The sequence below is a fragment of the Phocoena phocoena genome, chromosome 16 (assembly GCF_963924675.1).
Source record: "Phocoena phocoena chromosome 16, mPhoPho1.1, whole genome shotgun sequence".
Lineage (NCBI taxonomy): Eukaryota > Metazoa > Chordata > Mammalia > Artiodactyla > Phocoenidae > Phocoena > Phocoena phocoena.
In genome coordinates, this window is record NC_089234.1 from 5,934,069 (window position 1) to 5,957,061 (window position 22,993).

General features: G+C 43.0%; 1 protein-coding gene across 1 annotated transcript in view; it reads left to right on the forward strand.

Annotated features, from left to right (window-relative positions):
- The window catches only part of ADAM12 (ADAM metallopeptidase domain 12), a 390,013-nt gene that overhangs the window by 92,647 nt on the left and 274,373 nt on the right, over positions 1-22,993 (forward strand). The window contains exon 3 of the mRNA XM_065893995.1: positions 22,761-22,834. Coding sequence (XP_065750067.1) covers positions 22,761-22,834 — 74 coding nt within the window. The remainder of the gene's footprint in view (positions 1-22,760; positions 22,835-22,993) is intronic.

Here is a 22,993-nt window from a genome sequence, read left to right on the forward strand (position 1 = left end):
AAAGCTGTATCACCTCTTCCTTTGCTCTGCTTTTGTATGAGTTACTTCTTTTCTCAGGTCACAGTGATTGTACTCAACTAGTAGAAATTGGAAGTGACATGGATTTTACTTTATTAAGACTGAAAAATACCCTTGGTTCAGACATTTACAATTCTGGAAAAATGCATTCTTTGATAATGGTATGGATAACCTGTTTGAAAAACCTTTTGCTTTCTTTCTAAAAGTTATTTTTCAGTGGTGATTTATAATTTAGCATAAGAGGATCCTCTCTATTGGAGGATTCCTTTTTAGAAACAACTGAGTACAAACTGGCTTTAGACAGGAGACAACTGTGCTTTTATTTTAAATTTATAGAGATTATTTCCAACTCTTTAGACCCCTACCACCCTCTTGTGCCTTGGACCTCTACTCATTATCTCATGTCCTCACGCAAGGGGTGAATTCTTCCCAACTATCTGTGTTCTTTCTTATCACAATAATTTCTGGTTTTGCTAAAACACATTTATCATGTTCAGAATATTATTAAAGACCAATTACTTTCTAAAAAATGCTGACTTTCCATTTTCAGCCTCAAGTCCGTGAGGTTGCATGCAAAAGGAACACAGATCCAGAAGCACATCTGTGATCACAATAACAAGTTAGTGAAGAGGCTGAACTTGCAGAGTTTGGCATAGAAACAAACATGGTAAAGCAGAATGAGTAGTTTGGAATGATGAAAGCATGGAGGGTAGGGGTAGGGTTTGAGGAACAATAAGAGAATTAAGCCAAATGATTATTTGATTTAAGCATCAGAACTGGATGACCCTGAGAATCCCTCTGGAGAACACACTACAGATTGTTGCTTCTCCAGAGAATGTTGAAATTTTAGATAAGGCCAGGATGTTTTTGTACACTATTTGGATTTGAAATTTTTCTTAAATGGCTCAAGCTGTCCCATGGTATGATACATGCTGCCCATATATGTTCATTAAATTTGAAAAAGATTGATTAGTCCCCAGTCACGGAGAATAAACTAGGATTAAGGGGGCAGAGTATTAACTGTGCCTTAAAATTAGGAGAGAGTGTTTGCAAAGGGCGATGTTGTCCACTTGGATGAAGGGAGAGTAGACTGATGTGTTTTTATCTTCTGAGAATTTCTCAGTGGACTTGTAATGGTCCCTGCCTTTCCATTGCTCAGGATTAAATGCAAACTTTTGATGATTGTCTTCAAATCTTCCTGCCAAGTGATCACACCCTGTAAGCCTTGATCTCAAATAAATACACATCCCTCCCAAAATCTACTGCTCCGGCAATATACCACAACTCCCACCCCCATGTTCCTTTTGCCTGTCTCCAAGGTTTTGCACATTTAACTCAGAAGCATGAAAGTTCTATCCTCCCACCAGCATGCCCTGGTCTTCCTTTAATGAGAATTGAAGACCTATCTCTTCCAGAAAACCTCCCCGGATTTTAATCTATTACACAATAATCTATTTTCCAATGTTCCATCATTTCTGGGGCTGAGGTGAACTGCATTCACACTGATATGGATTGAATATAGTTATATCTTGGCACGTTTTCTCCCATTCAAAGGTGGTCTTAAAAAATACATAATCCATCTGTTTGCATATATAAATAAAATAACGAGAAGGAGTGCTATGTAAAGCAGGGAATTGTTAGTATTTATTAACTTATAGACCATCTGGTTAAATACAGCTATTCATGAAGAAAAATGTTAAATCAGGGCTTCTCAACTGTGGCACTGTTAACATTTTGGACTGGATAATTCTTTGCTGGAGGAGTGGGGGAACACTGGGTTATCCCGTATACAGTAGGATGTTTACCAGCATCCCTGGTCTCTACCCACCCTGTGCCAGTACCATCCCTCACCCAGTCATGATGATGAGAAACATCTCCAGATGTTGCCACATTTGCCCTGGGGGCAAAATCACCCCAGGTTGATAAGCATTGATTTCAACCTACCTGTTAAAATAGTTGTTTACTTTGAGTATTTGTCTTTATTCAGCAGATGAAACTCAAAAGACCTGCTGACAGAAACCTTTGGGCCCCCTCAGAAGTTGGTCTTTTTCATCATAATATAGTTGTGGAATCTCGTAGCAATATTTGTACCTGAGCAGCACTTAATCTGTGGACATGTAAGAAGAATTCAACACTCAGCCTATGTAGACTTTTATATCTGGGTTTTAAGGGTTTTTATTTTTCTGTTCAGAATGTTATTCTTTAGTCAGGTCAGTTTTTGTGTTTCCTATTAATAAAAAATGTGAGGTCCTGTGCTAATAAGTTCTCCAGCAAATAAAATCAGGGTCTTATGTTAATAGCAGAAATGTTGAAGCAGTATTTCAGTGTTCTAAAAATGTGTCTTGACTGTAAATTATATAGAGACATGTGATTGATTATTGCTTGGTAGAAAGGATTTTCCCCTCCAAGTTGTTAAAGATATATGAAGATATATGCAAAAGTTATTGCCAGAGTTAAGGGGGCTAACTCTTAGCTTGGAGGCACTGAATTTGGTGGTGCAAATCAGAAAGGAGACCCATTGATAGCATCACCACTGGCCTTCTCCCGTCTGCCCAGGTCCCATCAGGTGGGATGGGTTCAGGCAGGTGGAGGGAAACAGCAGCCTCCTTCCTTCTTTCCTGGGCCACCTTGGAGCTTCGGCTTTCACCTTGACCCCAGCTCTTGGCCAGGGTGAGTGGATAGCAACTGTGCATGATTTGGGCAGTGACCTTAAATGGTTGGAAATCCCAGTGGGATTCTTTCAACTGCAGAATTCTGTAGGCTTAACATCTGAGTAAATAGAAGGTTGCACATTTCATGAATGAATTCAAGACATTTTGTGCTGCAAAGGCACAGAGAGTAGGAAAGATGGTTAAAGGGAATAACTTGGAGATAGTGAAGAGAGTGACAGTGATGCAGGGATATGAGAGAAAAAAGCTGAGTGTTAATAGCAATAAAACCCTAATGTGGATACATTCCAGCTGAGCATTCATATATACATCATTTTTGATTGGGAGTAAGAGCTGCTTAGTAAAAGATCCGTGACAAGGAAATAGACCTGGAGTTCAGCTCTGCCACTTATGAGCCTGGTGACCTTGAGCAAATTGCTTAATCTCCCTGAGTTTCTCTTCTTCACCTATAAAATGGGTGTTTTCATCTCTGTGGTCCCAGCACCCTGCACAGTGTGCATGTAATAGATGCTCAGCAGATTTGTTGGAGAAATGGGTGCAGCCAGAAGACATACAGACTATATCTCTAGTGACTGAAGTTCCAGGTAGGACCACCAAGGCCTTGGGTCATGAAATCTTCCATTTGAAAAATACATCATTGGAGATGAAGGCATTGAAAGTGAACACAGGCTGTTTAAACTGCTATAAACTCATTCACTAGGTTATATTTACTTCCTCTCTCTCTTATTATTGTTCTATCATGCCTTTAATATTCATTTAGAGGTTCCCACATGTTAATCTTACCTCTTTATGCCTTCCTACATCTCCAAGCAGCTTTCAAGGGTAAGTTTCCTCTTGCCCGAAGAAAAGCCCTTAGTATTCCCTTAATGCAATCTGTTGCTTATGAGTTCTTTCAATTTTTGTCTGATTGAAAATGCTTTCATTTCATCTTCAGTTTTTAAGGATATTTCATGGGGTATGGAACTCTAGGTGGAAATTATTTTCTGTAAGCACTATAATATATTCCATTATTTTCTGTGATGTTATCTACTAACTATTGCTGCTCCTTTGAAGATATTGTATTTTTTTCTTCATCTCTATTTTTCAGAAATTTTACTATGTTAGGTCTATGTGTGGTTTTTACTTTTATTTATAGTGCTTAGGATTCATGGTGTTTTAAAAATGTGAGTCTCAATGTCTTTTGCCAATTTTGAAAAATTCCTAGTTTTTTTCTCTTCAAATATTGCTTCTGCTGTGTTTTCTCTTATATTCTTTTACCATGTGCATCTCTGCACATGCATAGACATTTCACCATATCCCATACATCTCTTAAGCTCTTTTCTAGATTTTCCACCCTTTTGTCTCTTTATGTTTTAGTCCTGCATATTTTCTTCAGACGTATTTTCCACTCACTGTTGCTCTCTTCAGCTATGTCTAAATTGCTGTTGAACCTATTCAATGAGTTATATTTTTCAGTTCTAGAAAGCCATGTAGCTCCGATTCTCTGCTGAAATTTTTGTTTTTTTAACTCCTTGAACCTACTAAGAATAGTCATTTTAAAAGTCTGTCTCTGTTAGCTCTATTAACTGAATCTCCTCTAGATCAGTTTCTATGGTTTCTCCTGAATTTCAGTCTCTTCCTCTTGGCATCCACTTATGCCCAGTTAGTTTTTGAGTGTCAGACATTGTACATGAAAAGCTTAAGGATAATTTGAGACACTGATGTTATATGACTGGTGCCTAAGCCAGGAGTGCTTGTGATCAGGGACTAAGCAGGTTTCAGTCTCCTTGAGGACTGTTCTACTTATGATTCACCCTTTCTTCTGGGGCTTAGCATTTAGAGATCCCAATCCAAAGCCTAGAATAGGGAGTTGTCAGTACCCCTTCTTAGCAGTCTCTGATATCCAAATTTTGTCCCCTCGGCCCTGTGAGTCTGTTGAAAGTTCTACTGAAATTCTCAGCCTCTAAACTGCTTCTTCTAAATATCTGCACATGCCTTGGGTGGGAAAATTAACCTCCAATTCTGGGTTCACACCTTGGGCTTTCTTCTCTCCCTGGGTCATGGTCCCATGATTCTTTATTTCTTTGGAAACTCTACATTGTCTTCAAGTAGAATTTTTGTATATTTTTCCCAGCTGTTATAGTTGTTTTCAGTGGGAAGATGAGTCCAAATTACTGACTGTCATCAGCAGAAGCAGAACTTCTCCATTCTTGGACCATCAGCTTAATGACTGTAATATCGTTATCACTTGCTTCCTGTGTCATTTTAAAACCATTCCCCTGGGGTGGACATATAGGCATTTTGTAACTTTTCAATATAAGTTGTGCTAAATATCTTTCTGCTTATATCTGTACATACTTTTCTGGTTATTTCCTTTAAATGAATTAAGATTGGAATTGTTGAATCAAAGATATGTACATTTTTAAGGGGTATTATAACTATTTCCAGATTGCTTCGTGGAAGGCTGTACCAATTTACACTTGTATCAGCTGTGCATGAAAGTGCTCATTTCTTGGCATCTCACCGGCACTGTGATATCATACTTTAATAAGGCTGACATGGCACTGAGTAGCTACTAGGTCGGCCAAAAGAGGCATGGCTTTAAAAGTTCTCAATAAGTTGGAACTATGGGTCAAAATTCATAAGATAAATCAATAAGCAAAATGACGAGGCCTGCAGTTCACTTAAAAAAATAGCTAAGCAGGTTTAGGAAGGGAGAATCTGGGACACTAGCAATTCACAGATCATAGTAGGTGATAAGCTGATGCAGTCCTGGACCGAACTTATAGACCTTTAAGGTACAGATCTAGGAGGATAAGGAGTGGCCCTGAAATCTAAATTTGGTGACTCGTATCTGAAATATTACAACTAGTGTTGCATTTTAAGAACATTCTCTGAGCAAGAGGAAGTCAAAATTTATTTAACATCTAAGACTTTTTTCTAGACGCTTTTCTATATTAGATGCTTTGGGCTCACCATAGCAAATTCTCCATTGTTGAAACTGTTCTCTGTTTTCACATTTGAACGACTTTATGGATTTGGGGGATTTTCTTGTTGCTCTTCTACAGTATCGCTCTATCTATTATATCTATATTGTGAAATTTTGACTGTCAGATACATATTGGTAAGACACAAGCAAGGAATTACTGTAATTTTTAAAGTTAAAATATATTTTTATGTGCCTTTGGCTTTTAATTGCAGAGTTATACTTTATAGATATCACATCAAATGTGGTCATTTGACTTGTTTCCATGAGGGTTCCTCTGTAAGCTGTGTATGTTTGGCGAAGTGTATTTATACTTAGCTTTCTTCCCCACCCCCCCTTCATCTCTTATCATACTTTTTGCAGCGGCCAACAGTGGATTGTAAAGTGTAAATCCAACCATGGATTGTAAAGCCTACACACGATGCTTCTGCAGGCTGTGGTCTACACCACATAATGTGATTTGGAAATATGGGTATTTCCGTACAGTACATACTTGCATTACACAGGGACTTCATACAACACAATAAAGAATAAATGGTAAAATTTTAAAAAATGATGTGGTTCCAGAGCAGAGTCCCTGAATAGTGACTCATTGATAACCATACCCGGTGGAAAACTGTGGAAGGAACAGGGGTGTGTAGCTCCCACAAAAGATGTGTTTGAGGAGGGAATGATGACTTTGCATGACTTCGAAAATATAGTTCTTTTCAGCAGGGTGTTTAAAAAGAAGGAAAAGACAGTTACCTACCAAGTGTTTTAATGTAAAATGTATTCTGGTGCACATGTCCTGATGGTCCCCACAAACAGGGGTGGGTATAAGCCTGCTGTTCTCTCCAGCCACTGCCTTTCATGAAATCTACCTGGCAGCAGTTTGCATTGTTTACGGCAGACACGGTGTGTAGATGCACAGTTTACCCATCAAGTGCATGTGTGTTTCCCTGTTACTCACTGCTTCATCACAGTGGCTTATTTTGAGCTGCTTCTTGTCAGATGAAGAGAGATTGTCTTGCCTTCTGTCCACTCCACATCCCATGGTTTTGTTTGTTTTGCTTTTCTTTACAAACAGCATCCTTCTAGGATGGGCCAAAAACCATGTACAGGTGGAACGGGGGCAGGAGCTTGTATATATTTTGGGGGTGGGGGACAGAATCCCCTAAATTTTTTTTTTTTTTGCGTTACGCGGGCCTCTCACTGTTGTGGCCTCTCCCGTCGCGGAGCACAGGTTCCGGACGCGCAGGCTCAGCGGCCATGGCTCACGGGCCCAGCCGCTCCACGGCATGTGGGATCTTCCCGGACCGGGGCACGAACCCGCGTCCCATGCATCGGCAGGCGGACTCTCAACCACTGCACCACCAGGGAAGCCCGTCCCCTAAATTTTTGAGAAGGGATTTATTAATCTTTCTTTTCTTGCTCAGGTAACCATGATTGACAGTTTGGATAAGGCTCTTATGAGGAATTCTTTTTCTCAACAATTCCAACAGAAGAACAGAAATAAATATGTGTGTGCATCTGTATTTTTGCGATCAGATGTTATGGTTTACGACAAAATGGAAAGTAGAGTATAAGAATGGGACTACTTTGCTGGATTGGAAGGCAAAAATACGTTCTTAGCAAAAGGAACAGAGGTGTCATCCATACAAGCAGCAGTGTGGTGTAATTCTTACCGTCAATCACGTTAAGTGCCTCCTGTGTGGCAGCCCTGTCCACGTGTTGATATAAACCATGTCATTAATCCTCCCAGCTGATATTATTATGATTTACAAGTGAAGAAATGAGCTCAGAGAGGCTAACAATGACTAAGCCACAGCAGAGGTAGTAATTCATGGAGCTTGAATTTGACCCTGAGTCTGTTGTGATCCTTTTTTTTTTTTTTTTTTTACGGTACGCGGGCCTCTCACGGTTGCGGCCTCTCCCGTTGCGGAGCACAGGCTCCGGACGCGCAGGCTCAGCGGCCATGGCTCACGGGCCCAGCCGCTCCGCGGCATGTGGGATCTTCCTGGACCGGGGCACGAACCCGCGTCCCCTGCATCGGCAGGCGGACTCTCAACCACTGCGCCACCAGGGAAGCCCCACTTCCTTTTATCTTCCACTAAGCCCAGCTTTTTAAAAAAAAATTTCTTTACTGAAGTGTAATTGATTTACTATGTTGTTTTAGTTTTAGGTGTACAGTGAAGTGGTTCAGTTTTACATATGTATATATATTCTTTTTGAGATTCTTTTCCATTGTAAGTCATTATAAGGTATTGAATATAGTTCCCTGTGTAAGCCCAGCTTTTCTATTTATAAAGAATTAGCAGGGAAACCTTTAATTTAAACTTGATGACCATGCCACAGTTTTTATTGTTCCTTATTTCATTGCACCTTTAGGTAAGATCCTATTTTCTGTTTGAGAAAAATCCATATACATACACACAATTTTGTTTATACAAAATGTCCTCTAGCAAGTAACTCATCTGAAATCGTTTCTGAACTTTTCTCCTTGAAACTGTTACAAATAAAAGATTTTTTCAGCAGGACTTAAGCAGGTATCCCTGTATGACATTCTATCTCTAGAAAATAATGGAATTTTGGTTTTCATTGGTTAAAAACCTTGTAAGTCAGCTATCAATTATTCATACCCCGTGCTGCATCTGTTAGCTGTCTTGACTCTTCTTTGTTAAGTCAACATTACTTAGTTTTAAAGTCCAGGTAATTGATTATTGGTCCAGTTTTGCATAGATGTTACAAAGTCGTTTATAGGAATGGAGCTGCTCTTTTTTCTGCCCAACAGGACAAAAAGGAATCCCTGAGCGCTCCTGGCTGTCCTTTCACAAAGCGAAAGCCATGGACAGCCAGTGAAGGACATGAAGGCACAGTGGTGACTGTGAACTTCATTCGTTATGACCACTTGGTGGCAGCTAGTATCGTCCTGGTAGAAATCCTGCAGTTTCCACAGTAGCCTCTTAAATGCTGTCACATTTACACTCTGTGGTTTAGTTTAAGATGGCTAATCCAGGAAAGCTCAAAATAGGCAACGGATTTGCTGATCACACATTTGTGATAACTCCAGCCTCGCTCTCAGCAAGGACGAGATTTTCTATATTGGTCTAAAAATTGTCTGTATTAACGGTGGATTTAAATATGGAACTTTGTCAACACAACATCAATAACAAAGTAGCTGGTATATTCTTTTGTTCAGTATAATAAGCTATTTTCATGACTCTGAACTTTGTAGTGAGGGTCACGATTGGGTAGCAGGGTAGACTGCCTGAACATAGCACAGTATCTGGCATGTAACTATTTGATGAAAAAATGAATGAGCAACATTTTTGAATGTATTGATCAAGTTCAAGTTAATCAAACCAATAAGCATTGGTTTCGTGCTTTGGATGTATAAGAAAGTAGCACCTGAGGCAGCTTGGTGGATATTCAAAGTTGGCTAAGGCCTCCTGGAGCTTGTAGCCTAGCGAGCACTTTGCCATGAACAGAAATAAGTATAGTCCAGGCAGAATGTGGGAGTGTAGTGTGCAGGGAGAAGAGAGGAGAGTTCTACCTGAATCGTCACGGAGGGCTTCAAAGGTTAGGAGCCGCTCAGGGGCCCTGTGGGATGAGAAGGAGTTCGGGAGGCCAGAGGAGGCAAGAGAGGAAAGCTGGGCTCATTCCTTCCATGCGTATTTCTAATCATCCAACCAGTATCAACATCCTATTTGACATTAGACCAGAGATTGCGAATTCAAAGGCCGCAAGGGGCCAGGCTGGGGTTATAAACAAGCAAAGCTGGCCAGGCATAAGACGATAGATCACCTTTGCCCCTTGGCCTCCATGTGCAGGTAACGTAGGGCAGGTGGGGCTGGAAGAACAGGCAGCTTCTCTTCAGTTTCAGCCAATTCTTGTCCCGTGAAGTGCAAGCCCAGGGTTGCCATTTTTCTGATATTTTTTTTTCCTCTGAGAAGCAACACATCCAGGTTTGTCTGGGAATTCTCCTGACTCTTAGAGGTTAGCAATTAAATCAGATTGACAAATTGGGTGGCATGCACTTTGGGGCCAAACCAACATTAGCTGCAGGCTGAGTGGAGCTTGTGAACTGTCACCCTGTGAAACTTGGTCTAGCACAGCGATTCGGAAAATCTGATCCCCGGGCCAACAGTAGCAGCATTAGAAGTCCAAATGCCCAGGCCCTGTCTCAGATCTACTGAATAAGAAACTCTGTGATGGACCCTACAATCTGCATTTCAACAAGCCCTCCAGGTGATTTGGATGCTAGCTCGGGTTCGAGAATGTTTTTTACATTTTTAAGTGGCTGGGGAAAAAAATCCAAAGATGATGAGTATTTCATGATATATAAAATTACATGAAATTCATACGTTGGTGTCCATGAATAAGGTTTTAGTGGCACGTAGCCACGCTCATTCATTTAGGTATTGTCTGTGGCTGTATTTGCCTGCAAGGACAGAGTTGAGCAGTCCTGGCAAAGACCAAATGGCCCGCAAAACTTAAAATATTTAGTACCTGGCTCTTTATAGGAAATGTTTGTCAGCTCTGCCCTTGAGCATTGAGTGGGGAGGGAGGGAGGGTGGACAGACTGAAGAGGATGAAAAGCTGAGGAACCTCTGCTTCAGACCAAGATGAAGGGGAGACGTAGGATTTGAGCCCTGCATTCGTAAAAGAGCTCAGGGAACCATGTCTAGGACTGGTTGATGCAAGAGTGGTCAGGAGAGCTGCGGTGAGGACCACGCAGCAGGAACAGAAAGAATTCCAGAGATATCCAGAGACAGGGTCCACAGGGCTTGACCACTAATTCAGCATGAGATGGGGAGAAAGATGAGAGTCGCAGGACGGTACGAATGTGGCACAAAAGGATAATGATGATGACGACAACAGGGAAAAGAAGGGGTCCGGGACGAGAAGTGTGCTTCAGGAAGTTGTGGAGACGATGGGAAACGTGGGGAGTGAGTTTTAAACCCAGTAGCATTTGAGTCGCTGGTAAGGGATCTGTTCGACCTGACTTGTGGGCGTTCCCATCACAAGATAGAGGTTGGAGCTGGAGATTTGGACTTGAGGGTCCTCTACGTAGAAGACAAAGTTGCCTATAAGAGTTACTGGATTTATGATTGGTTGACTTTACTAGTATTTTAACAGAAAAGAAAGTTGAACTCAAGTTTTCATTCAGCAAAGTACACTGATCGAGGACCTCCCTATCCCAGAACCGAGCTAGGATGAAGATGGAAAACTGTATCTTCAAGGAGTGCAAGGTCCTTTGAACCCAGTGGAGTGAGTGGCCACTTGAGTCCTCCACTGTCCTTCTTGTGTCCTCTGTCGCAAGGCTGCACGCATCTATGTCCACAGCACCATCCTCTGGCTCCGTCTCCTAACTCTGCCCCTGGAGGCCTCCTCCAGCGCCTGCCAGCAACCTTTCTCCTTCCTGCTCTCTCTCCCTCCTGCTTCTGAGGCCCAAATGCCCCAAGAAATAGCGTGACAGGGCAAGCGATGGGAAAAGCTGGGGACAGTCATACTGCAATTTTTGTCTGAAGTTGTGAAATCTCATAGCTTTCCGTGAGGCTTTTAGCATGAGTTTTCACGGGGCAATTAGGATATGTTTTATAAAAAGTTAGCAATTAGCTGTAATTCTGTTTGCAGCAGAAAAACTTGTCTGCACCAGGCTTCAGTTAGGACAGAACGATTTGGCAGTGCCTCCGTGATGGATAGCAGGATTACTTTTTAAAGAGTTTATTATATTCCGCTAATGTTTATTTGAAAGAGATTTCAGTGACGCTTTATAAATGGCCCTTAGTCAACATATGAATGGGATACTCTCTCTGGAAGACAGCTTGCATGCAAGCTAACTAGCAACTTAAGCTATTAACTTCCTCTGATTGACAGTTTCGAAATGTTGTTGTAGGAAAAAATAAAATGGTATATGAAAGTTGCCAGACATAAAATTAGTTAGATAAATGAATTTTCAATTGGAAACCAAACTTTCTAGTTAATAAACACAGTGCATGTTATTTTACAGCTGTGTCTTGTAAGACTAGGCAAGTCATTCCAAAAAGTAATGCTCGGTTCTGTTTTCTAATATTATTAATATCCCTGATCATATCAGTAAGCAAATCTTAGAAAGTCTTATCTTTAGAATATTTCACGTCAAGATGAAGTGTATGCGTGTATCTTGTGTTGTGTCCGTGTGGGCCTTTCAGAACCTTCTGTCGCCTTCCGTAACACTGGTCATATAGGTATAATATCTTCTTTCCGTACTAAACAAGGGCTACCAAACCAGGTTTGGTTGCTTGCTGCTCGAAAGCCAATACTCAAGAGGCAAGTGTTGGTTGGAAAAGGAAAGTCTGCTTTATTCAGGAGGCCGGCAACCTGGCGAGAATGCGGACTCGTGTCCAAGAACCAACTCAAAAGATTCTGCTTGGCCATGAAAGTCTTTTAAGGGTAAAAGGGGAAGCTAGGCGCAGTTAATCGTTTAGCGAGGAGGTCAGAGTCTTTGCCATCCTTCACTGTGTGCAGACTTGCTGACTCCTTGTGGTCTTTCTTTAGATGCTGTCCTGTTCATGCAGTTTGCCCATGAGATGACTGAAGGGGAAGCTGGGGAAAAGATCTAGTCATCCGTTAATTACTTATGCTTCATCTCTGCTTCTTTAAGAAAAGAACCAATTGGTTAGGTAAGGCATTGTGTGATCCAAAGATGTGAAAGGTGTGCTTGGGTCAGAGGCTAGTGAAGCATGGAGTGTAAAGGTTAAGTTAAAATATTGCTGCTAAAGTGACAGGACAAAGGGCCTCCTACTGCTAACACGAGGGAGGAGATAAGTTGCTTTGAGCCATCTCCCCAGGAACTGGCCTGGCGCCTGCCTTATAAACAGGCCCCCAATTAATGAATGTATTATATTTCTTTTTGAAAACTTGTTAGCATTTTAAAAAACTTAATATATTATGCCCATTTAGATCAAAATACAGAAAGCATAAAAGGGTTGCAATTCGGGTAAATAGCAATAAATATTAAGTGAAATGGTGTTTTGTCACTGTCATGCTGGGAAGTAGCAGCTTCGTTTGTGACTGGACTTACGTGATAAAAATGCATTTCCATTTTATCATGCAGCATGGTTTCCAAACAGACATTTTACCATTTGAATCTCACAGCAGCCTTCCTGATGGTTCAGTTTTCTATCGCTGCTCTAACAAACCGCCGCAACTTAGGTGGCTTGAAACAATACCCATTTGGGATCTCTCAGTTCTGAAGGTCACAAGGCGGGCAGCCTGGTTGGGTTTCCTGCTTCACATCTCACCAGGTTAAAATCAAAGTGTTCCCAGAGCTGCCCTTTATGATGGCAGCATCAGGGGAGGGTCCGTTCCCTGCTCATTCCAGATGTTGGCAGAACTTGGAGGTTGTCGGGCCACGTTCTCTGTGTTCTCGCCAGCTGAAGGTTAAAGGTCGTTCCCAGCTTCTCAAGGCCACCGCTTCCTTGGCGTATGGCTCCCTTGCTCCATCTTCAAAGCGAGCAAAGTGGTCAAGTTCTTCTCCTGTGGCATCTCTCCAACCCCAGCAATGAAACGTTCTCTGCTTTTAAGGAACCTCGTGAGTACACTGGGCCCATCTGAATAAACGAGGATAATATCTCCCTGTCCCCCTTTATCGCATATGCAAGGTCCCTTTTTCCAGGTAAGGTAACATATTCACAGGTTCCCAGGATTAGGACACCTCTGGGGGCCCGTTATTCTGCCAACCACACCGATAGTGTTGTTATCCCCGGTCTCCTGGTGAGGAAGCCGAGGCCCAGCAGAGTGAAATGACCAACCAGTAGTCCCTCAGTCCGAGTGGCAGCATCCAGCCTGTCTGTGGACACATCTCTGGCCTGACCCCTTCCCAGGTTCAGCCTCCTACATGGAACAACAGTTTCCGAGATGCAATGAAATAGGTCTTTCTTAGGTGAGATTATTGTTCCTTTGCATTCAAAGGAGGAGGGATTGTTACCTATCTGCTTCCTAAATATCCAACTTAAGATGTCCCTAGCCATCACACAGGGGCTCAGTGACCTTCTCCATAGCTGTTGGAGGAGGTAGCTTGAAGATGCTGAAGTGACCCTTGGCCCTGGCACTCGGCTCAGGCCGTCTTCTCGTGACAGCGTTGCTCATCACAAGCCCTGTTGTCGGTGGTGCCGCCTCACTGATACTGAACATGCAGGAGGGGCCGGTACCTCGTGTGGGCGGGATGATGGGCCCGTGGCACTAGGGCTGTGGACGGTCTTCTGAGTGATGGGGAGAATGGCCGATGGGGAAGTCCATCCTAGCCACTGGCCTCCTGCCCTGGGCGTCCTGAGGTTCCTGAGCCCTGAGCAGGCGGCCAGGTGGAGCTCGACTTTGTCTCTCCTTCCTGCTAATCGAGATGTCTGAAGGCAGAGCGGATGGGAGGGCGTCAGAGGTCTGAGGACCAGTGCACAGCCTGCTGGGATCTGATGTCAGGGGCCCATTTCAGCAGCACAGTCTCACCACACGTTTCAGCTCCTAGGTCACCACGTCACCATACGGTGTCCAGCGTTCAGCCCCCAAGCCCAGGGCAGTTAAGAACCATTAAGTGGCAGAATAGGACGTCCTCAAGCCCCTCCTACTCTGATTTGCTCACCCCCTTCCCAGCATGTCTCTGATTTCTAGCTCTGCAGCCCCCAGAACCACCACCTTGTGTCTGACCTTGATTTCCGCTGATTCACCCCCTCGTCCTCTTACAGCACGCTCTCTGCCCCTCTGCTCTGGTCTGGGCTCTCCATCACTGAGGTCCAAAGAAACCAAGCGGGACGAGCGGGCATCCTCGGAGGGGCCAGGAGCCAGGCTGGGAGCTCGCACTCACTGGCCTTCTCGGCCGCCCCAAGTATAGGTGGTCCAGCTCCCAGCAAGCCCCTCTTCCTCTCCACAGAGGAACAGAACCCAAGGCACCTTCGATGGCCCAGTTCCTCGCTCACTACCAAGGGATCCTCTGTGCAGCTGCTTGCATCTGTGGGCCGTCAGCCTCTGAGAGTGAGGCGGGGCTCAGATGGATGGACTTCGGCCTTGTGCTTGGGTCAGCAGGGACCCGGGAGGAGAGTCCAGACGGCCCTTCATACCTCCTGAGGTGGCACTTATGCCTCCGCTGCCCCCTGAATCAGTATCCCTTCCGCCATCTCCTGCTACCGCCGCGCCTGTCTTCTGTCATCACAGATGACACACAGATGTTTCTAGGTGGCCCCATTCTGGGTGTTGGGAATAGGATGTGGAACAAAGCAGAAAAATTCCCTCTTCCTACAAAGTTTCTGTTTCTGAAAAGGGGAGCTAGACAATTAACAAGTAAAATAAACACACCAATACAAGATCACAAATGAGATGGCTAGAAAGAGAGAGAAGTGGTGTGTGGGGCAAAGAGCCCACTGGGATGGGGGGCTTCCCTGCGGGGGGGGTGACGTCCAGGCTGAGACCGGGAGGTGAGGCGCCTCGAGAGCCCAGGAGGGCCTTCCAGCAGAGGCTCAGCTGGCGGAGAGGCCCGGAAGCCAGCTGCAGTCTGACCAGTTCGGCGGTGTGCCGGGAGCTTAGGGGCGAGAGAGGCCAGACTGTTGGTGGTGTGACGACAACAGTTATTCTAAGAACAGTGGGTCATTGCTGAAGGGGTTTAAGAAGGTGCATTGTTAACTAAGCTGGGGAGTTCTGGGGGAGCTGCTGTGAATTTCCCCCGAGTTCCCCTTTGCGTTGGATTGGGGAGGGGCGGTAACGTAAGAGTTGAAATTTAGATGGGTTAAGTTTGAGAACCCTGCACTGTCGTGCTTCTAGATTGCTTTCTTTTAAGTCATGTTATTGGTCTCCTCTTACAACCCAACAGTGAGCTGTGGGAGGGGACAGATGACCGTTGTCTGCTCAGAACCTGCCGTTGTCCTCAGATGGACACAGCACGGGGAACTGTAATCCTATGGCGTACAGATGTGTGGGGCAGAATGGCAGTATTTCAGTGAATGAATGAGGCTTTAAGATGATCTGGCTATAGCTACAGTAATCAAAAATGAAAATCTACAATGTTAGTTGCAAATCGAAGCATTAGTAATCCCACCGGTAGCAACAGCATAAAGAGCTTGAATTCAGAGCATCACGCATGACAAAGGTGGGGAGGTCGTGCCTTTTTTTGGTGGGAAGGGAGAATTGGCCTAAAACCGGTAAACGCATCACGCAGAGAAATACAGTAAGAAGAATCCGTGCGAAAGAGAACCTAACGCTGTAACACACGAACGACTTCAAACTACATTCCACATCTTTCAAAAGCACTTTTTACCTTAAGATAATGTGCGCCAGTCTGCACATTTTAACAAGTGGCTTGCTGATGTAAATTTCCCATCAGAGAAAAATATCAATGACTCATGAATAGACATTATTGTCATTTACATAACAACTAAAAGGCCTCAGGCCAGAGACGCCCATTATGGTGCTGCAGTGCCCTCGTTCCTTACTGTGTTATTCTCCAGCTAATTCAATTTTGTCCTCTCTCAGTTCTGCAGGGCCCATATCTTCCTGGCTGTGGAACTGCTGCACTGATATTAAAGTGGTAATCAAGATTGCCTCTAAATATTCATAGCAATAGATGACTCTCTCGTGCCCCATGAGTGCCAGGGCAGCAGCCTGAAGCATTTATTTAGTGCTGGAGAGGGATCCAGTTATTTCGGAGTCCCTTGAATGCAATATTTTATTTAATATTTTTGTTCTGCTTGAAAAATTAGGTCCCTCTGAGTTTCTAGTATCGGTGGTTGAGACTGATGACTTTGGCTCAGAACTGACCATTGTCTTTGAAAGGATAACCTAGAAGCGGTGATGGGAGTGGACTTGGCTATTCACCCCGCATCTGATTTTTTAATGCAGTCCCCTTCCTTCTGCAGGCTCACTGCCACCTTATTTCAACTTCATGGTCAGGTTCAGATTTTTCTAAGTCATTGAAAATGGCTATCCTTTAAGGACATAGAAACACCAGAGAGACGATATTGTGTATCATTCCATCCATCAGAGGAAAAAAAAAAAATCATAAGCATCCCTGAAAAGTTACATTTATTGACTTGGGATATTTTACACCCATCATGGGTGAAATAATTTAAATTCAACTTTGGGTGAGCTCCCATTTACACAGATTAAAGAATGACAGCCCAACATTTTGGAGTAAAATGTGAAATAAGATCACTTTTAAGATTCCTTTATTGTTGTTATAATATTGCTCGTAAGTAACAGATAGCAGAGAAAATAATTTACATTGTGATAGGATATCACTTAAGAGGTTATTGTGACTAAAAATGTTATTAACAAGAAAGAAAGAATAAATAAAGGCAGCCCAATGGATAATACTGAGAAGAAAAGAAAAAACTGTAGCTAATCAAAAGATCACTTTTTAAAAATGTGTTTATATTTCCAGTTAAGTGGGATGTGCTGGGCAAGTACATTGTGGGAAACTTCAGAAAGAGCACAGAGCAGCCGAGGGTCCGAGTGATGGACAGCGGTCTCTGGCCAGAGCCTTATTTTGCAGACCTGCCTGGGCAAACCATTTGGGGGAGCCTGCCCAAACTCATTTCCACGAGGAACTTACAAGGAGTGAGGCCTCGGAAGAAACTAAACCTGCCCTGATCATGGACTTCTAACTTCCAGAACTGTGAGGAAATAAATTTCTGAGAGTTAAGCTACCCAGTCGGAGATATTTTCTTATTGCAAATGAATACGGGGGGTTTCTAAGATTCTGGTAATGTTTTGACTTTTCAGCTGGGTGGTAGGTACCCTGATGATTATTTTATTGTTGTTTTTTTAAATTGTACTTATACATTTTATATACTCTTTTGGATATACTTTTGCCAATTAGAAAAATAGAATTATAATGACCGTCAAAGCATTTCTAGCCTACTGATAAGCATTTAATTGACTTATTCAGCAAATGCAGTTCTTTAAGCATTCAGTAAAGGACACGGTTTCATTAGGGCAATCAGTGTCTCATTTTTAAAAAGGAAGGCTGTATTTAGCCAACGCTAGTTTGTCATCTCCAATGTCTAAAAATCAAAAGAAAATGGAATTAATACATGCTTTTAAACTAAGAAATCTAATGCAATGAGTGGTTTTGAGTTAAAATAGCTCTCTGTTCTCCTTCTCCATTGGTTTCTCCTATACCATTCAGATCTCAAGTAAAATATACAGGTAAAGCTCTTTCTACCACCCTGGGGGAAAATGTATTCATTTGAATAGGTTAACATTAGAACGTTCTAACAGCTCCCGTAGGGACTTTATGTAGAATTAGTACCAATGTTCACGTTCAAGCTTAACAACTTTTCATGGGGGAAAAAGCGTGCTGCAAATATTTTATTTTTATTCACAAATATAGTTGCCAGGATTTATCTTTAAAATAGTGATGTGTAAGAAATAAACAAAACTGAATAGTGATGTGTGTGTCCATATCTTAGGCTAACACAATTTGTAATTAAAGTAACTTTTCACACATATACATAAAATACATACAAATAAACAGACATATTCATACATATGCTCTTTGGACACATCTTGACAGAACATTGAGATGTATTTTTGTTCTAATATTTTATTGTAAGCATAATTAATAATCTTGTTTTTCTAAGATATAATTAATGAGTACAAATTGCAGACCCTGGGGGCTTCCCTGGTGGCGCAGTGGTTGAGAGTCCGCCTGGTGATGCAGGGGACACGGGTTCGTGCCCCGGTCCGGGAAGATCCCGCATGCCGCGGAGCGGTTGGGCCCGTGAGCCATGGCTGCTGACCCTGCGCGTCCGGAGCCTGTGCTCTGCAACGGGAGAGGCCACAACAGTGAGAGGCCTGTGTACCGCAAAAAAAAAAAAAATGCAGACCCTAGAGAGAACATTCTTATATGTGTTTGTAATTAAATTCAAGTGTCAGAAAATATAGGTAAATTTAGGTAAACGTCCTTGTGACGGACTCGAAAGCAAATCCAAGGCTGAGAAACACTCTTGTATGCTATATTAAAATCAAAAGAAGTGATGTGTGTTTAGGAATAGTGATATTGAATTTAAAAGTTCAGCAAACACTCAGAAACCTGTACACTTGTTACAAACACCAGACAGTATCAAAATATAGCAAGTAAAATTGTGGTTTTCACTAGATCACTGATGTTTGTATAGTCATTTGCTAGAATGAATCCATAAAAAACAAGATATGTTTAAACTCAGAAAATATACTTAAGCATCTTATATATATGGAAATACAACAGTTTAACTCTCAAGCTTAAGTAACCACTTAAAAAATAATATCACCCCAGGGCTTCCCTGGTGGCGCAGTGGTTGAGAGTCTGCCTGCCGATGCAGGGGACGCGGGTTCGAGCCCCGGTCCGGGAAGATCCCACATGCCGCGGAGCGGCTGGGCCCGTGAGCCATGGCCGCTGAGCCTGCGCGTCCGGAGCCTGTGCTCCGCAACGGGAGAGGCCACAGCAGTGAGAGGCCCATGTACCGCAAAAAAATAATAATAATAATAATATCACCCATCAATTAAAATTGAGAAGAGCTCTCTTAAAGGACATTAAAAAAAATCCATCTTGGGTTTGTACTTAATTCTATCCCCTGAAGGCACCAATATTAAAAATAGTCTAGTTCTTGGGCAGCTATTGGATGATGCAAGTTTTAGGTCTTTATTACTGACTCAGGCATGTCCAATGAAGATGGAAATTTCTGTGAATTTGCTGTGAAGATGGAAATGTTCCACATCTGGGCTGCCTAGCAGAGGTAACTGCTAACTACGTGCCGCTTTAGAGCTTTGAAATGTGTCCAGTGAGACTGATGAACTGATTTTTAATCTTTATTTTATTTTAATTAATTTAAATTTCAATAGCCATATGTATTAGACATAGGAAACTACAGAGAGCCGTTCCAATGGCCTACCTAAAAATAGAGTAGTCTTTCGCGCTTTGTGACTCTGTCCCAGTTATATGGCATTAGTTAATGCAACTTGTGACATTTTCCCAAAACTCATGTGACCCAACAACTCATGTTGTTGCAGGTTTTGTTTCAATTTTGTTTCCTCTTAACTCATTATTTTAAGATTGGCTGTTGGAACTTGCAGTCCATTTTCTCTTAGAACATAGTAGCATGTGGTTTGTTAATTCATAGTAGAGCTGAAATGCTGTGTTGTGAAAAAAGTCCCTTGAGCTCTGGAGTTCTAATAGTGTCTTTCAAATATGGAATGTTAGAGAACTACGTATAAACATATTCTTCTATCTCTTATTCAAGCATAAGACCAAACAATCTTACAAAGCAAAGGCAAACAAAACCAACACGCTGAAGTCAGCAGCACTGATTTAATGTGGATGATGATGTTTGCACAAGACTGACAACGCCACTTGCAGCACCAGGGCAAGGCTACCCGGGAGGTGCAGGTGATCTGGAGTTTGTGCTGCCAGTTTCATCCTGACCCGTCTCTCCTCCACTGTGCTCTTTATGAGCTGCTAAGGCACCTTTATTTCCGCACTGGGCTGCGATGGCATTTGGCCCTCGCTTAGCTTGGCTGCATCATTTGTGAATTAAACCCTCCTCTACCCTTCTCACATCAGCCTAGATAGTCAGGCTGCCCTGCCCGGCCCCGACCTGAGCACGGCAGCCATGGTGAGCTGGGTCAGGGCGGGCGTGGTCACGCTGGCCGAACTCTCTTTCCACATCATCAGAATGAAAACACAGTGTTCCATCTTTTTTAAATAAACATTAAAAATTTTAATTTCTTTTGGAGAGAAATGCCCCATGGACATGTGAAACCTCCATTTGAACATGCTAGCTGGTGGCGGCGTTGGGGGGAGTTGGAATTGACTGTCCACCCCCCAGAATTACTGAGGATGCCCAGGGAAAGGGGAAGCAAACGAAGAGCTTCGTAGAATAACTTTAGGATGGCATGTCAATTTTGACTGGGGTAAGGACTCTGAAGCATTGACTTGGGCTCAGCAAGAGAGAGTGTGGCGTGTTCCACCACCCCGTTAAGTGGGAGAGAAGCTGCGGTAGGGGTGTGGGTTTAGGGACACTGCCACATGGCTGCATTCCCAGGGCAGGGCAAGAACCTTGTTGGGATTTCTGGGGCAGAACAAAGACTATAGGTTCCTGCCCCCCACGGACAGCTGGGCACACACAGACTAGGGTTTCCTGGGGCCCGGAGGAGAGGAGGAAGATGGCGTCTGCGTAACAAGAGGGAGAAGAGGTTGGGAGAGTTGTTTGCCCTATTCATTGATTGATTCTCTCCTTCACCAAATATTAATTGAGCTTCTGTTATTTGTCTGGCACCTTCGTGGGTATAATAAACAAGTGGACCCACAAGTCAACATACTGAATTTTAATGAACAGGAAGGGAGTTCTTCCTTACAAGGAGGAAAAGGGCAGGAGACTGGGAGAAATACTAGCTGGGGAGAGGTGGATGTCATTAGACTGGGGAGTGAGGTAAGGCTTCTTTGCATCATTGACGTTTAAGCTGATACCGAGTAGCAGAGTTGGGAGAAAGCATTCCAGGCAGAGGGAACAGCCTGTGCAAAGACTCGGAGCTATGAAGGAGCTTGGTGTGTTTGAGGAGCGGGTGAGGTCAGTGTGGCTTAAAGCTGGGTGAGCGAGGAGAGCAATGCAGGTGGGTGTGGAGGGGCATGAAGGTCAGGCCATACAGGAGCTACAGCCCACATTGAAGAGTTGGCATGTTCACTGCGGAGAACAGTATGGCGTTTTCTCAAAAAATGCTAAAAATAGAACTACCCTGTGATCCAGCAATCCCATTCCTTGTTATATATCCGGAAAAAACAAAAACATGAATTCAAAAAGAGAGATGCACCCCAGTGTTCATAGCATAGCATAGCAGCATTATTTACAAAGCCAAGATATGGAAGCAACCTAAGTGTCCATCAATAGATGAATGGCAAAAGAAGATGTGAGATATGTATATATATGTGTGTATATGTGTCTGTATATATATACATATATATATACACACACGCACATATGTACGTATGGGTGTGTGTGTGTGTGTGTATATACACACAATGGAATACTACTCAGCCATAAAAAAGAACGAAAATTTTGTTATTTGCAGCAACAGGGTTGGATTTGAAGGGCATAATGCCAAGTGAAATAAGTCAGACAGAGAAAGACAAATACTGTATGATATCACTTATTCGTGGAACCTAAAAAATACAACAAAATAGTGAATATAACAAAAAAGAGAGCAGACTCAGATACAGAGAACGAACTAGTGGTTACCAGTGGGGAGGGGGAGGTGGGGAGGGACAACATAGGGGTAGGGGATTAAGAGGTACAAACTATCAGGTATAAAATAAGCTATGAGGATATATTGTACAACATAGGGAGTGTAGCCGTAAATGGGGCGTAACCTTTAAACATCGTGGTTCACTGTGCTGTACACCTGTAACATAGAATATTATGCTTCAACTATACTTCAATAAATATTTTTTTAAAAAGAGTTGGCATATTATCATCAGTGCAATGGAACATCAGTGCAGGCTTGCCATGACCAGGGGTAGGTGGATGAGGTTGAGTTTTTGAAAATATCCTCCCATTGCCATTGGGGGATGAATGGGAGGAAAGCACAGGTCGATGTGGAGGGACCAGGGTAGAAGGGTTTTGCAGCATCCCCATGAGAGATGATTGTGGCTGGATCCAGAGCAAGGTGGAGAGATGTCAGACCCGGACAACAGGGGCTGTGTTCTGGAGGGCGACTCAATAGGACCTCTTCATGGATCAGATGGAGTTGTTGAGGGAGAAGGACTTCAAATTTCTGACATGAGCAGCTGGGGAAATGAAAGTGCCTTCTCTAGAAACAGGGAAACCAAGGAAGGAGTCGATTATGGGAGATGGAAGTTGAGTCAAGAAGGATCCCAAGGGTACATGTGGCCCAAGGAAAGGAGTGCAGAGGCCAGGAATGCAGGTGTGTCAGTACCATCTGGGAGGGCGATGCGTTTTCCAGACTCTCGTCCTGCTTGTTTTGATCTCCTCTACTCAGGATCTCAGAATGGTCCCGGGAGGAAAATGTATTTTTCTCTCCCTCCATTGACTATGCCTACAGAGCATACTGAGATACAGGCACATCGAAGGGAAATGATCTTCAACTGACTTCTCTAATTTCTCTTTCAGAACCATCCAGGGGTCTTGAATTTTCGAATACAACTGGAAAGCAAAGAACTGATTGTAAATCTGGAAAGAAACAAGTAAGTCGAGTTAATTCCCGTTTATGACACCATAGGAGAAAGTTACGACGTGGGGACTGGAGAGTGCTGTGTAATTGATGTTGGCATTTAGAGACACAGAACTAAATGTGTAGATTCATAATCCGAATTTGGATGTGAGTCTGGAATTAACTTCAAAAA